At 34.3% G+C, this 17,894-nt stretch overlaps 1 protein-coding gene across 1 annotated transcript in view; it reads right to left on the bottom strand.

The window, feature by feature from the left end:
• LOC137398420 (prelamin-A/C-like) overlaps nucleotides 1-14,470 on the bottom strand; it is a 32,670-nt gene extending 18,200 nt beyond the window's left edge. Inside the window, exons 1-3 of the mRNA XM_068084530.1 lie at nucleotides 14,386-14,470; nucleotides 4,738-5,089; nucleotides 1,916-2,048 (exon numbers count right to left, since the gene is read on the bottom strand). Of these exons, the coding sequence (XP_067940631.1) occupies nucleotides 1,916-2,048; nucleotides 4,738-5,066 (462 nt within the window). The 5' untranslated portion in view covers nucleotides 5,067-5,089; nucleotides 14,386-14,470. The remainder of the gene's footprint in view (nucleotides 1-1,915; nucleotides 2,049-4,737; nucleotides 5,090-14,385) is intronic.
• Nucleotides 14,471-17,894: the final 3,424 nt, after the last annotated feature.

Here is a 17,894-nt window from a genome sequence, read left to right as displayed (position 1 = left end):
TCTGTAGTATTTATTAACGCATTGTCTCTATTATGTATTTATTTTATTGCTGTGTGTAATTATCTGTAGTATTTATTAAGGCATTGTCTCTATTATGTATTCAACTTATTGCTATGTGTAATTATTTGTAGTATTTATTAAGGCATTGTCTCTATTATGTATTTATTTTATTGCTGTGTGTACTCATCTGTAGTATTTATTAAGGCATTGTCTCTATTATGCATTTATTTTATTGCTGTGTGTAATTATCTGTAGTATTTATTAAGGCATTGTCTCTATTATATATTTATTTTATTGCTATGTGTAATTATCTGTAGTATTTATTAACGCATTGTCTCTATTATGTATTTAATTTATTGCTGTGGGTAATTATCTGTAGTATTTATTAAGGCATTGCCTCTTAAATTTATCTTCCCAAAATTCTAGTGAGCTCGTTGAGAAATACAGTGTCACCCTTTATTTGAACGCCGCCTCTTGTTAAACACCACTTTAGGAGAAGGGTTGACAAATCGAGTGTCATAGCATTGAAATAGAGGTTTTACGGTACATACTAGTGCTGGGCACGGGTAGTAATACTCGTTGAACTCGCGGGTTTATCTTCTCTCGAGTATCGGGTAATAGAGATTTCGGGTATTCCGGTCTTTTGGGTTCGGGTTTTGACTTTCGATTTCGAGTTTTGGTACACGGATCCGTCGGGTACTGTGAACAAAAACTCGGTCTACTGCGCCCTTAGCCTGGGGGCCACAGGGCATTTCTGTGTTATTTTTGCTAAGGAGGCACGACAATGGGTGATAACGAGTCGTTAATTTAATAGATAGAATAAAGCATCTCATACCTTATTTACCCTACCTACCAGAGATCTTTTAGTCAAGCAGTGATTACTTGTCTTTAAAAGGTGAGTAGAAATACATAAATGAAATTTTATTTGCGCAATTAGCCATATCGGCTTCGTAAACAAATCTATGCCTTTTTTAATACGGCGGCGCGTGTTTGCTTTCACCGATAATACATAGGTCCTTAGTCTGTTTCCGCTATCGCCTTGTCAAAAACTGCCATCAGTGAAAATTTAATAACTCTGTTTAAATTGATTACCACAGCTAGCTATTATGAATTACATAATTCATTATAACCAAGTTTTACTAAGCCAACAAGCCTTACTAACGGAAAAGGCCGATAATGTATGTAAAGTTTTTTATGAGATTTGGAGCACCATCTACAAAAAGTCAGAGAGGTACATAGAACATACGTAAGTATTAAACTACCATAGACCCTATCGTCTGCCACCTGTTGACACGAAAATACCCTGGGGCCCCAGACAATCTTGACTGTTTAACAATCCGCCTGTTAACGCTGCGAGTACGAATGTCAGTCAATAAAAACTGTGAAAAATGATAAATTGAAAAGAAATATAATTGCTTTGTAAATTTGAAGATATGTCTGTTTAGAAAATTTAAACATAAAATCCATATCAACAAACCCGATACCCGAAAAACCCGTAGGCAAAGAAATACCCGAGCCTAGCACTACAAGCTACCCGATACTCGAAAAACCCGAACAGAAGGGGGCGGAGTCTAAACCCGTTGGCCAAGAAGTACTCGTGCCCAGCACTAGTACGTACCATTCTTCCCAGTCTGTAATACTGCAATACTTCTGTAAAACTTAGACTTTTATGATTTGCCACGAAAAAAAATTCCCCAACCCATATAACTGTAGGCTGCTTCTTATCAAACTAAATTTCCATAAGCACTTGCTGCTCAAGAACTTGAATATATCTGGAGCCCGTTTGTTGAGAGAATATTGCTATATTCATTGCTATATTTGCTACATTGCTATATTGCAAAAATCAACATTCATTTTTAGTATTTCACTTCAAATTCAACTTGAATAGCAAAATATGATTCATTGTTTGAATTACCTGGTAATGTTCCTTATAATTATTTGCATCTCTAACAGCAAGAGCCAGCTTGCTTTCCATGTCTGCAAGCTTGCTTTCTGTATCAGCCAGCTTCTTAAGAAGGGAAGATAACTCTCTATCCTTCTGGGTATACCTCAAACAGAGTAAAATTGGTTAAACATTTAAAATTACATCGAACTCATTTGAAGCAACATAATTTATGATAATAAAAATATCTCTAACCATTTTCCTAGAGCTGCAAACCCATGAAAACAAATTATAATATTTACAAAGTGTAAATTCCATTCTTTGAAAGTGTAAGCACAACTGCTGCTTAAATTTGCCTTGATAGACACAATACATTATGTAGATATTACAAGATAAATTTATATGCAAATGCAAAGTTTACTAGCTTTCCCCAAGACTAAATTAAGCATAGCTTTTGGTTAGACCTTTGCAGGTTCTTCAAGTACAACATTATATGTAAAGATACCATGTGTCGCTACTAATAATTACTATGTAAAGATACCATGTGTCTCTACTAATAATTACTATGTAAAGATACCATGTGTCTCTACTAATAATGACTATGTAAAGATACCATTTGTCTCTACTAATAATTACTATGTAAAGATACCATTTGTCTCTACTAATAATTACTATGTAAAGATACCATTTGTCTCTACTAATAATGACTATGTAAAGATACCATTTGTCTCTACTAATAATTACTATGTAAAGATACCATTTGTCTCTACTAATAATTACTTTGTAAAGATACCATGTGTCTCTACTAATAATTACTATGTAAAGATACCATGTGTCTCTACTAATAATTACTATGTAAAGATACCATGTGTCTCTACTAATAATTACTATGTAAAGATACCATGTGTCTCTACTAATAATGACTATGTAAAGATACCATTTGTCTCTACTAATAATTACTATGTAAAGATACCATGTGTCTCTACTAATAATGACTATGTAAAGATACCATGTGTCTCTACTAATAATTACTATGTAAAGATACCATGTGTCTCTACTAATAATTACTTTGTAAAGATACCATTCGTCTCTACTAATAATTACTATGTAAAGATACCATTTGTCTCTACTAATAATTACTTTGTAAAGATACCATGTGTCTCTACTAATAATTACTATGTAAAGATACCATGTGTCTCTACTAATAATTACTTTGTAAAGATACCATGTGTCTCTACTAATAATGACTATGTAAAGATACCATGTGTCTCTACTAATAATTACTTTGTAAAGATACCATGTGTCTCTACTAATAATTACTTTGTAAAGATACCATGTGTCTCTACCAATAATTACTTTGTACCACTAGCATCCAGGCTGATCAAGCCACTAATAAAAAGATTAATGGAAGCCTCAGCAACAAGAAAAACCTAAAATGAAACAACCTTGTAGACATAAACATGGTGCATATGACACGGTGGACATGCGGTGGATATGAAATGCACCACATGTAGACCCAATCTCAATATACAGTAATACTTCAACTTACGATTGCTCCAACGTACGAGAAACTTGAGATACGAGCCAGCTTTTAAGCAAGTTTTAGCACTAACATACGAGCCATGTTTGAGATACGAGCACGTGAGTCAGTTGCCAAGTATGCCGGAGGTGTTTTATGAGAACAGCATCACTCTGTATTTTTCAACTGCTCAGGTTATACTTTTGTACCGTGTTTTTATGCGTGATTTTCAGTGCAGAATTATGTGAATTAAAAGTACTGTGCGTAGACCGAAAGTTTGCCAGTGAAATGAACGATAATGCAAAGAAAAATCAAATGATAACAATTGACATTAAACAAAAAATTATTGAAAAATATGCGAAATGTGTATGCGTGATTGAGCTAGCTCAGCAATATGACAGAAATACATCCACAATTATTAAACAGAAGGATTATATTCTGGGCATTTAGTTTGCAAAAAGGACTAACCATTGTTTCTAAACGGCGCAGCGATCTTCACGACCGCTGATGGAGAGACTGCTCCGGCATTGGATAAAAGATAAACAATTGGTCGGTGACAGCGTAACTGAAACGATGCTATGTAAAAAGGCCGGTGCTATCCATCAAAACTATAAAAATAGACATTCGGACAAATTGGCTAGTGATCGTGCATTAACCCTTTGTGACGACACCTGTGTTCGTCCTAATCGAAACATATTGAAAGGGCGACAAAGGCAAACGTCCTTAGATAGGTTTATCTTAAAATGGCCGGCTGGTCGTGAAAGCGAATCAAAGGAAAAATTAGCTAACCAGCGAGAAACTTCAAACTATGAACGCCGAAGAAATTCTAATGACGTTATGTTAAAAATGAAAGTTTACTTTTAGGTTTGCTTCTAAGTTTGTCTTTTAAGACTGATAAAATTCAAACTTATCAAAATCAACTGTTGTAATGAAGGATAACTTATATCTCCCTCCCTGGCAAATGCTAGCGTTAGCTGCTATTGTATGTATTTAATTTTACATTTTAATTAATCACATTTCCTTGCATTCTTTTTTATTTGATGCTTTTTGAAAGCATGTGGTAAGTTAGGACAAGAACCAACATGTTCTTTCTGTTACAGTATCTTTTTTTGAGTGTTTTATTTGCATATTTTTAGAGTATGGAAACCAATCAATATATATTTAATTGTTCTATATGTATATAAATTGCACCAACATGTGAGTAAATTGACATACGAGCTCAGTCTCGAAACGCACTAAGCTCGTAAGTCGAAGTATGACTGTACTACATTGTATGGAGATGGCTAAGTAGAAATTATAGGAGATAAAGGTAGGGTCTTAGAAAAAGATAACTCACTTTCTTGTCCATTCTTCTGCCTCAGATTTGTAGGAACCGAGACTGACATGCAGTTGTGCATTCTCTTTAGAGAGCTCATCAACTAATTTGCGTGCAGCAGCCAGCTCATTCTCGTAAAGTTCCTTAACATTAGATACCTCTCGCTGATTGGTTTCCTCGAATGATTGAATTTGAAAATGAAGTTTTTGATTCTCACTTTCTAATGACCGGATATGATCAATATACGCTGCCAGACGATCATTCAGACTGGTCAGCAGGTCCTTTTCTTGTAGCCTACTGATTCTTGCTGGTGAAGGGCTGCGATTTGCTGATTCTGATTGGGAAGCCATGACCAGTAGTAATGGTTAATCACCTACATTGTAAAATAAAAAAAAGTTGGCGCAATTATGACATCTAAAAAATTGAAAATCAAAACACATCTCATTTGTATCTAATATTTAAATAGCAATATGCATATTTTCCCTATAAACTTTGCAATACAGTTGAACCTCGATGAAAGCATGATTAATTTGTTTCTTCATTTGTTTCGTATGTAGAGACTGTTGTATGCTAAGGATAATATTCTAGTAAGAAAACATTTTGTTTACCGTATATCCCCGCATATAAGCCGATTCTAGAACACAAAATCTTTTTAAAAAACTTAGGGGTGCGGTTTATAGGCCTCAATGGGGTTTATCGAAAGCAGCGTTATGCTGCAGAGGAAGATAGGAGAATGGAGGTAAATTTTACTTTAAGTCTCCTATATACAGTAAAACCTCTAATTGAACACCATGGCGGTCTATTTTTCACCTTTTCCTCTATAGCGGCAGTCAATTGGAGGCGGCGTTCAAATAGAGGCTGGCGGTCTATTTTTCAACTGGCTCGTCAAAATTTTCGGAAAACAAATTTAGCCCTACTACGGGCGAAGCCAATGTCGCCTATATTCTGCCCTTTTTTCCGGTGGACCGATATTAAACCTTAACTGTCACGAACAACTTTTATCGTATTTACTAGGTAAATCAGACACGTTGATTCTGATTTTGTACTCAAAATAAAGATTAGTCCACTAGCCTTCAAAGTCATTTAGGCTTTTTTAAAGTGTTTCAATATCCGTTTCGAAAACAACACAATCGGCATTACAAGCTCCGCCCATAAATATGTGACGAAACCTAGCTTTTTCAGAAACGCAAGTTAGGAATGTTTAGTCCGATTTAGAATAATAGAGATGGGTGTCTTAAAACCCATTATTATCTAAATCCAGCCTGTAAAATAATTTCAGTTTTTTATGAAAGGGATATAAACTATTTAAAATTGCTCGCAGCTTGTTACATGACGTTTAAATGGGATGGACGCCGAGAAAAATGAGCTCAAAAAGCACGGCTTTATCACAAGCTAGCGTTGTTATGGCGCTTTTTAAATGTGCGATGCTAAATAGCTTATCTACCTTTCAGAAAAGACAGATTATTTTTAAGGCTGAATTTAGATATTAATGGATTTTAAAACACCCATCTTTATTATTCTAAATTGGTCTAAACAACCCTACGTAACTTCTGTTCCTAAAAAGCTAGGTTACGTCACGTATTTATGGGCGGAGCTTGTTATGCCGATCGTGTTGTTTTTGAGACCGATATTAAAACGCTATAAAAAATCCTTCATTACTCTGAAAGTTAGTGGCCTAATCTTTATTTTGATTACAAAATCGGAATCAGCGTGTCTGATTTACCTAGTAAATACAATAAAAGTTGTTCGTGGCAGTTATGGTTTAAACATTTTGAATGCAATCAATCTGCTAACTTACTTCCAACTTGTCAAACATCTCTTGTCAAACACATTTCTTATCTCGCCTTTGAAATTTACTTACTCGTTGTCTCGCTATTTTTAAATTATAAAAGAAAATCTTTGATGAGTTAGACAAGAAAAATTTTGGCCAATCAGACAGGTTGAAATATGTCTCGATGTCTTAGGCAAAAGTTATGACCAAAATAGTACACCCATATTGACATCTACCTGATCTGGAAATCATCATGGCAACTTTAAATTTTATCGTTCGCGATAATTTTTTTTCAACTCACGAAGTAAATATGCAGATTCAGAAGTGGTAAGACAGTGAAATACTGCATAAATTAAATCAAAACATTATTTTTAATGTTTGATAGTTTTTAATAACTTTTAATTTTGTTAATTTGAATCGTTATGCTCGAAGAAAAATATCCTTTTTAAACCATCAGCCATAGTCAGCCTAAAGTTATCATTCACTTACGATAGCATCATATTGATTCTTAGAGCTGTATATGAAGTCTGAAAAGTCAAGAACAGAATTATTGAACAGATTGTTCATATTTGAAACATATTTATGACAGTTTATTTGAGTTATATTGGCATGTAGATCAGCTATGTTTTTGTTTGAAGGATGATACTCGCGAAAAAGTCGAAATTAGAGTTTCATAATTTTCATGTTCATGACTAACTGTATATGTATAAATAATATTTATACTTGCGTATTGTATGTAATAAATGAGTAATTTTAGTGAAACTGTATATTTTGCAATTTTTATGATGCAAGTCTAACTTGGTTTCAGTAAATGACAATTTTTCAAAACTGTAAATTTTCTGAAACTACCTTCTTTGAGACACAGATCTACATGAAAGGGATATAAGTTGTTTATATATCATTTAAAAGAGGAGACTTGGCTGGTTCTTGTGCAACTTGAATGAGTAAATTATGTCAAGTCTGTCTCTTGTAGTAGTAATTTGAATTATGGCAACTTTCTGAAAAATGAGGGTTATTTGGGGCTAATCTCCTAGAAATTAGTTAATGAAGGAGTTAATAATAATAAGGAATGAGTTAATAAATGTGCTTCAAGGAACCGAGAAATATCTCTACCAGTTAATATCTATTGCTTGCAATTGACCTGTGATGATATTATAGCTTGTGTCCTTTTTTGCAATTTGTTGGTATTTTCAAATTTTATTCTAAATTTGAAAATATGTTTTAATTTTATATCTATATTTAATATTGCTGGATAAAAACTCATTGCACTCACTGATGTTTGCTACAGTTTGCAGCCAAAACTAGCTTTTTTATGTGAAATGAAAGTAGAGTTATGAGCATCGATCCAGTGTAAGCCGCATTAAGATAGCCGCAATGATACTATTAAATAACATGCTATAAACCGGCATATTTATAATGTATACAACAATAATCTATTAAATGATAAAAAGATATACTCATGAACGTGTGACATAAATGAACCATACTTATATTACATGCAGAAACAAAAATTAACGTTTTTAAAACAAAAAATATTTCCATCGTTTGCTCGGACAGCTGAGTTTTGATTGTTGCTTTCGATGGAACGAACATCTTCTAGTTGTCCAATACCTTCCACAATATCTTCTGGCTTTAACTTTTCTTCTGAACTGCTGAACTAGTCGATATTAGCTTCCAAACAATTTTTTGGCAAAGCAAAACTTTCACGCGCTGCATTTATCACTAATGCAACGCGTAAAGGTTTTGCTCACAATAAATGTAACGTTTGGTCCTAATTTGCGAGCAGTTTTTATATGCATGTCCTTCAAAGTATTAGGACAGTGTTAAACATAAAACTACTATTAGCCTGAGACAGTAATTATTTCTATTGGCATTGCTTTCAAAGCTCCATCTACCATCGTAAATTTAAACCGTTTTTGATACTTTTACACCGTTACTTCAAGGTATCATGACCGCGTTAAACAAGAAACTACTATTAGTGTGAGACAGTAATTATTTCTATAGCGTTGCTTTGAAAGTTCATTCACCATCGAAAATTTAAGCCGTCTTCATGTACATTATGTAGGCTACTTTGAAGTAGAAAGACTGCGTTAGACAGAGTGCTACCACTAGCCTGAGACCGTTTTTGATTATTGCTACGATGTTGCTTTCAAAGTTTTAACGAAAAAAAACGAAAAGTTTAGATATTGGACAATAAGAGAATTAATTTTTATTGATATACACGATTCATTATTAATACGATTTTGTGGAAACTTTTCTACTGATCAGTTGATATTATGGGCTCGTAAAAATCAAATAATGTCAAAGTGGCGGTCAAATGAAGGTGGCGTTCAAATGAAGGTCGTGGTTCAATTAGAGGTTTTACGGTATATACACTAGACTAAAGGTAATAATTTTAGTACTCATGTATACATTTACTAATTAATAAAATTATAACTTGTTGCTATCACCAATCATCGTTACATAACATTTTTATTGTTTCCATCTAGCTAAAATATTTGCTTCAAATTTGCTTTGGCAGTTTTAGCTAGTAAATTAGATTTATGATTAAAATTTACGATCACTTCTCACTTGTGGAAAGTAAGGAAAATCGATTGATCAATGCTTATCTCTAACTCAAAGAAACAAAACTTTGAATTGTTGGCTAGGCGTACTGATACTTTTGTTAAACATTTGTTCATTTTGTAATTTTACACTCAATCTAACTCCCAAATTGGGGGTCCTACCACACAAAGCTGTCGTCAGAATAGTCACTTTTAAAATCACTGTCGTCACTTTTAAAATCACTGTCGTCACTTTTAAAATCACTGTCAACCTTTTTCAAATTGGTAACCAAAACAACCTCTTTCTTCACATTCGTTATTTTAATACAAATATCTATACTGGTGGCACTGGGTTGCGTTAAAAATCTGAAACTTGCTAGGTTTGAACTTCTGCTAACCAAAAGCATGGCTCAACCAGCGACCTTCACAAACATATTAGTGATGTTTGGGAGCGTTGCTGATTGCTCCGCGAAGAGTGACAGCCGTCTTAGGTTTTTAGAGCTATATTTCTTGTACGGAAAATAGACCGAGATTGCCTTTAATAATCACTGTCAGTCACAGACTTGGAAACGGATTTGCTGTCAATGTCGTGGCATTTCATTGCTTTAATTATTTGGCAGTCTATAAATGCTGGGCCAGATGCTTCAAACCAAAACTAGTGAAGTTTCGGTTGACCGTGGTGATTTATGAACAAATAATAAGTTGGCCTAAGTTAGTAACGGTACGGCAACACGTAACAAAATTTCCGTTGGTTCTAACCGAAATCACGAAATGATTGAAACACACAGAATTATTCTGCGCTGCTAGAATCGTGCTAACGAGCACGATCTCAGCAGCTTTTGCAATTAGTATAGTCAAAGAGACGTATAATGACACACAATAGTAAAAGTATAAGTGCAAATCAACATAGTACACACGATGCAATTACTTAAATTGCGTTATTGAATGTATTTATTGTTTGGACACTATAGCTACAATTTGTTTATTTTTTAATTATATTTCCTTTTTAGCAGCAAAAGTTTTGCGGTAGAGAATGTCGACATATCTAGCGCAAACAAGTCAGTTGCATCGTATTTACTATGATAACTTACTGTAATAATTTTCTTGTGTGTCGCATTATGTTTTCGGACTACGTATATCTTAAAATTTGCTAGTCGTGTTTGCTAACTAATAATAGCGCGACTTAGACAGTTACATCGTGTGTTCTATGTTGAAATGCTTCCGTATTTTTATTGTGTGTCACGGTACATGTCTTGGACTATACTAATTGCTAAAGCTGCTAGAATCGTGCTCGCTAATAATTTGTTTAATCTGTTAGAAGCGTTTCGTCGACGAACTCGGTGTACATGTGGGCATGCATAGTGGGCATGCACAGCTCAAATAATTCTGTGAATTTTGACCGATTAATTCTGCGTTTTTCGTGATTTCGGCCAGAACTCCGAACCAACGAAAAATTCGTTACGTGCAGCCGTACCTTTAGTAATCCTATTTACGCAATCCTCGTCACCTACATTGGTAAATGGTCGTCTCGTCTGTCACTTTTTAAATATCCCTGTCGTCGGGTCGTCAGAATCGTCACAAAACATGGGAGGACCCCCCAAATTGACAGCTTTCAGTAGATACGCGCTAGAACAACATATCTATGATTGACATACATTTATTACATTTGTTTTATTGATTACAGGATGTTTATGTGGAGCCACCAGCGGAGCAGTTGTGTCAGTGTGGAAACTGCCATACAGTAATTTGTCCTACTATATAGGCTGAAACTATGTGAGTAGCCACGACTTAGTTTGAATGTTGTTAATAAAAATTTTGTTGTAAGATAAAAACTTTTTGGCTTGTAAAAATTATATAATAAAATAATATTGATAAGATAATGCAAAACATGATTTGCAGAACATTGAATACATCATAGCCCCGTTGTCACCTGTGCTGAAATCTTGTCTGATAGATGATTTATGAAGTGTAAATCAGAGCTGTATTGACAGGTACTTACTTTTGCATAACTTGACTCAATTCTAAAGGACCAAATATTAAGAGCTCAAAAACTTTTATGATCCACGTTACAAAGTGAACACAGGCGAGTCCACTAACCGCCAACCAAGTGCAAGAATGGCTTTATTTACCCTTTGCCGGAATCGGTGGGTTAATTGATTTCAAAGAAATTGACATTGTTTTGGATTCACTATTTCGGTCAACTCATAAAACCATTTGTTTTGTATTTGAATCTGCTGTACTAATCAAATGTGACCAGTAAACTCTTTTCTACAAATTGATTTTAATAATGACTAGATAACGTTGACTATACATTAATTCTTTGGGGATGCAGTTGGTTTCGCCATATATTCTAACATATTCTTTTTAAAGATGCGGCTCGCTTATTTTGTTTAGTAACTAGTTTCCGGTGTGAGTAGCAGCTGAAAACTTCCTGATACGAAGGCCTCGATGAAATAAGTTAACTTGACAACCTAATTACCGTGTTTGTTATAAACTGGCAGAATCGTAGTCGGTACTCAGATGTTTACACAGCATTTAAAGAAACTAAAGTGACAATTTTTCAATTTCCCTTATTTGAGGCGTATGAGACATTTATAATAATGTATCTGTAGCTAGATTGAACATTTTATTCTAGCAATCATGAACAAATACAAAATAAAATATATGCCAATAGAGCGGCGTAGGACAAGACTTTCATCTCAATAGCCGATGTGAATACGAGAGATAGACAGGCTATTTCACTATATTCATCATTTTGAGCAAGTCTGGGCACGTCTTTTTCTTCTGAGCGTTTTTACAGCGATCAATTTTTGTCGATTTTAATATTCAAATATCTTGACAATGAGATCGCCTAAAACAACAAACAACATCTCAACCAATAAAAAAATCGACACTTTTTGTTAAAATCAGCTAAAATTTGAAGCAATTACATCTTTAGCTTAATTTATAAACTTGATATTATTTACAAATTTTATTGTTAATTTTTATCATTTTTGTACATCTACCTTTGAAACTAATGTTTGAGAAATTTTTGATTTCGGCAAAAATAGTGGGCTGTACTGAAATATGATATTTAGCATTACCGCTTGCCATACTTTTAAGTTTGATGTTGTATGTGCCAGAGATGGGCACTCAAGTTAACACTTTTGCTCATGTAAGCCTTAAGACTTGTCTCATAAATGAATTGAATCGATTCTCTTGGATCTTTGACTTACTGTAGAATTTAATTGACTCGGCACACTTTACCAGTAACAATTGAATTGGCTCTTTGCTATCAACACAGACGAATCGACTCAATTCTTTATTTTTCATAAGCCAAACGACTCGAGTCAAAATGCACCAATGCTACCTTTATTATTACTACCTCTATGATTATTACTGCTTTTACAAAAATTCTATCACGTATAGTGATATCCTAACTCCTAATTAACCCTATTAGTTAGTTGATGTACACCAAAGCGAAGATATTATCAGTGTAGTCCTATGCTGCTAGCCGCATGTTTCCACAAGACCTCGATACCACTGCGTATGTTTAATGGTCGATAATATGGACTAAGCACTAACATATAACTTTAGAATTGGCCTAGACACTGACAATTTTGCAGTACATGTGTAATTTTGTTATGTATATACACACTAGTCATCCAGAAAGGTACGTTTATGTTATGCTTCTATTGTCATGCTTATATTTATTGCCAATACTTATATTATCATTTTACTACACAAACCAGTTAGTTTTTATTTACCCAGAAATCACCGTATAGAATCATGGCTTCCAATTTATTTATTTCTTGTTTAGGAATGTTGAAAAGAACAATTGTAAACAGTGACCAAAACATATTTCTGCTAGTGAAATTTTTCAACACTGGACGTAAGATTTTTCTGATCACTACATTTTTATATTAGAGAATGTGTGTCTGCATTGTGGTCAAACTGCAAAAACGATAGTGTTTTCATTTGCACCCAGTTCACTAAACTACAAAAATATTAAACATTCCTTTTGTTTGTCAAATACATTGATTCTTGCGCAGAATTTTTTGCTGATTTTAAAAAACTTTAAAATAAATTTCTGTGACAAAACTAGCTTTTACAACCAAAATACCAAGTGTATGTCAGCAAAGAATTGTTGGCATGACTTGATTCCATTCGAAAATGTTCAAGAAATCTGTAGTGAAAAGGTTGATATTTGCTATACAAACAGTCGATGTAGCCAATGTGTGTAGCCAAGTTAGTGATTGTGGTTCATTGTTATTTTGATATATTGCCATAGGTCAAGTTAAGTAAGAATTGATAGAGAATTGATTTTGTCTATAAGGGAGAATTGAATTGATTTATTGAAATTGTGATAACTAAGGATTTGAGAATTGAATAGTGCTGTTTTACAATGAATTGCGAATTGAATCTACTTTTACACGACTGATGATGCAAAAGAAGTGGGAATTTAATCGATAATTTTTTGATGAAAATTGAATCATTTTTCCAAGCCTTATAAACATCTACAGTATGTGCTACCAGTAAACACTAACAATTAAAACTGGCTCAGGAACAACTGGGTTTACCATTGAGCGTAAATAAAATCTTAGACAGCAGATATGTTGAGATATGAGATATTTTCTTGCTGGCTGCTACAAATCAACGAAACATGGCGTAAGAGTTGTGTACACGGCTTTATCTATATCTGAACATCGGTGGTACCGTATAAAGCACCTATACAAAACAGAATTGGCCGCTGTTTAATTTGATCATCTGTTACCCAGATGCGCTAGGGCCGAATATTAGAGCGCGCTCAGTTGTATATGCACAGGCCCAAAGCCCCCTCCCCAGTTTGTCGATGTACTTGAATCTCCTCGACATTTGTTATATATCTTTATTCTTTACACGGCTGATTTAACAAAAAAGGTATCATAGTAGCACTCGCCAGTTGATTAATTAATAACGATAACTTTCACTAAGTCCAAGTGCTAGCACAACCCAACAATGGTAGTCAGACCTGATGTCTGAACATAATCAGAATACGATTACCGGGTAAGTAAGCCTAAAATGTATATTTTGTAACCTTAACTTGTATTTAAGTACAATTTAGAAGTTCTGTAATAAAATTCCACGTATTGAACTCCTTGTTGTAAAGAAAACAAGTTTACTTCAGGTTACAAATAGGAAATAGTTCAACTTTGTAACCGTAACCAAAACGCGGGTTCATCCTAGAACTAGCAAAGAAGTATATGTCAATTCACTGTTTTCAGTCTTAGTTATGGTTTGAGAACAATATCACAATCTTGAAAACAACTATGTTCACGTAATTTTGGATTAGAAAGCTATTATAGAAATATCAACGATTCGACCAAATGAAAATACCGAAGATTAATGGCGGTATGGCCAAGCAAATTTTCCTCCTGCATAGACAAAGACGTGCTTTGGATTAATACCACAAGTGTTTCTATTGGCGCACGAACGATCTCTAAGTACAACAACGTTGTACCGCTTTCTCAGCCTTGTGTAATGCGTATAACCTTACGCACGAGTGACAGTTGTTTAGTACTGAATAGAACATAGAAAAGTGTAGACAATCGCGTAAACATTATTTTGTATAAAGCTTCACTTCCGGTAACGGCGTGCGTTCAGAAAATTTACATACACTTGCATGAGCTGAATTTCTTTTAACACTTTTTGAAGCTTAGAACCAGTGCTAAAAAGAAAAATATTGACTGGAAAACTTTTATATCAATCCAAACTATCAAAGAAGTCTAAATTCTATTAGGCTGCAAGTGAAATTACTGAAATATATTAACTTGTATTGTTAAAGCAATGATATACAGCCCCCATCATGGGGGCTGTATATCATTGGTTAAAGCGAACAGCCCACCTGTACACGCTGAAGCTTCACATGATGGAATGAAGTTGATGAAAATTTATGTTGGTCCTGATCGAAAAAGTAGGTTTGCAGCTTCAATATAAGCAATACAATTTACGATACATCACTACTTTGTCCTTTTCAACAGAGTTTCACTTTTTTGTAGATTAATTACCAAGATTCACAGCAAATTGATTTTGAGCTAGACGTATATGATTAGTCATTGTTGTTCACAAATTGTACACAAATTGTACAGTAGTAAACTTGGAAATCACTTCAATCATGAGTTTTATAATACTACTGTTACGATGATTCAGATTGAGGTCCATGGTTGATTATGGATCTGAGTTTGCTGTTAATGTAGATGATCACACATTACGTTTCAAAATTCAATTTTCAAGGCAGTGAAAAAAGGAAGGGAAGTTTAACAATACAGCTTGCATGCACTCCCAGCCAAGAATTTTTTTTCCAAAGACTGGTTGTACATTAGTGAGTTTTAAATTATTATTAATTTTAACATAAACCTACTTAAAATGCTGTGTCAGTTTTCTTTCAAGTCATGAAATGCTGCTCTCCTCACCTCCAATCCCACCAAGCAAACAACAATCTACTACTACAGGCCTGCAAAGATTTACTTCATTGTACCCCTAGAAGTTCTACACTTAATTTACATCATGCTGACCTTTTTCAATTAGTTTTAGTGCCCAGCAGTTGTGCAGAGCCTCTTTGCACTAATCGAGGCTCAGGGTTTACTTTCCATCGGTTTCCAAAGACTGACTTACTACGAAACTAATGGCTGGTGAATATGAAACGCTTCTCCTCTCTCAACTCTGGTAAAGGAGACAAACTGTGGCAGCCCGTCAGCTCACCCCGTTTATGCTCAGTAAGTTGTAACATTTTATAAAGAGATTAAGTTTAGTGTAAAGTACTAAGTACAAAACACCACCTATTTAATGAGTCTTAACAATAACGCTGCTAGTAAAAATAGAAGTTGTCGCTTATTGTAAAGGAATCTTCTACAGGACTAACAATTCATAAGTTTGAAGACAATCTTAGTCTTTGTAAGCAACTCATGTCATCACCCATTGTGCCACTTAAACTGGTTTGTTTGCTTGTGGGTTGGTTAGGTTTATCATCCTTGTCTAGTGCTATATTTTCAGCGCATTCCGCAAACTTTTCTAGGTGGGCTTATTATTATGAAGATATATAAGTATTACTTCTATTAATGTTAATATGTATCTATCTGATTTTATTTTTATTCCAGGCGCACTTTACTGATAACTGCTATTCAGAAGTGAGAGGTGTAAAGATCTTAGAGAAAATATCTTGAAGAAAGATGCAGTTCCTACAGGGTTTAATTTTGAACCTGCAAAATCACAGCCAAAGAGAAGGGCACGCTTTGATTTAGCAAATTTATCTGGTAATCATGATAACATTATTCCTACTATGCTTAACTTGCTGTAACATGATGATGCTGTTGAATGACAAGACGAAAACAAGTTAGGGCCTTTTGCAGCATTGAAATATCTGAGTGGCAGTTTTACCCTCTTTACTAGTTGAATTTATAGGTATAAGTTTAAAGTTACCTGACTTTTATGTTGTCATTACAGAACAAGTGCCTGTAGCTGGCGATGAGAGTGGGAGTACATCTGCAGCCCTGCATATTGACCATAGTTACATATCTATGAGTAAGTATTTTCTAGTAGTTAATTATTTATTATATTCATTAAATTTTGATGGCATTGTATAGCCTATGCGCATGGTTCGGATTAACATTTCGTAGCCTAATGTTATGCTAAAAAGCGCTGTAACATCAATAAGATATTTGTGACCTATGTTATAAGTTGCTTTGCAGATGTCTCCTCCAGTACTAACAGTGACAGCCACCTACAAGAGTCAATTCCTTGCAGCAGTTCTCATGACACAACTACTAGCCATAGTTCTCATGACACAACTACTAGCCATAGTTCTCATGACACAACTACTAGCCATAGTTCTCATGACACAACTACTATCCATAGATCTCATGACACAACTCCTAGCCATAGTTCTCATGACACAACTACTATCCATAGATCTCATGACACAACTACTATCCATAGATCTCATGACACAACTACTAGCCTCAGTTCTCATGACACAACTACTAGCCTCAGTTCTCATGACACAGCTACTAGCCATAGTTCTCATGACAGCCTTAAAAGTGACTATGATTCCTTCAAGTTTGGTAATCATATAATTAAATAGCTTGAAATTTAAATGATGTTTTAAGGGATTTGAAATTTACGAACTCTAAAAATGCTAGAATTTATCATCATTGATATAGAGGAGAGATGAGAGGAATATTATATAACATTGCATTGACAATAAGGAGTTACACAGAACGTTTCATTTTAATTTGTATCTGATTCAAGCAATCTAATTTTACTAAATAATTTACACTCAATGCTTGTCGTGTAAGGTTAGTAGAATTTTAAATTTGAGTGACTTACAGGGGTATATCGTATGAGCAGAACTTTTGTTATAGTATTCGACTTGAAACTTTCGATTTATTTACTTATTTACTTACAATTTACTTACATTTACTTACAATTTATTTATACTTTTCTGTGACAGGCAGCTTCAGAGAGCATACAAAAGACAACAGCAGTGGAATGACCAGCTACAAAGTGAAATAATGAACATCTTTAATGCTGACTAGTTAGAGGCTCTAGAAAGGTAGTGTAAACTGTAAAGTATAGACATGGGTTGTTAAACTGTATTTATATTGCCTAGGCACTTTGCATTATTTTTTTCTACTTTAATTACATGGCCAAACAATATGGTGATTTTTGCTAGTTGTAAGGTTGCACCAGGCATTGCGACTGCTTTTCGTGATTCCCTATAGCGGTTCTAAAAAAATGATTGGGGTATAGTTAATTGCTGTTTGGATGAATGCAATGTAATATATTTTGTGTCAAAAAATACAATTAATGCTTGATAGCTTACTGGTTTGGTAATTAATCTTTATTAC

The sequence above is a fragment of the Watersipora subatra genome, chromosome 1 (assembly GCF_963576615.1).
Source record: "Watersipora subatra chromosome 1, tzWatSuba1.1, whole genome shotgun sequence".
Lineage (NCBI taxonomy): Eukaryota > Metazoa > Bryozoa > Gymnolaemata > Cheilostomatida > Watersiporidae > Watersipora > Watersipora subatra.
The sequence above is the reverse complement of the archived record's forward strand: the minus strand, read 5'-3'. Positions and strand labels throughout refer to the sequence as shown.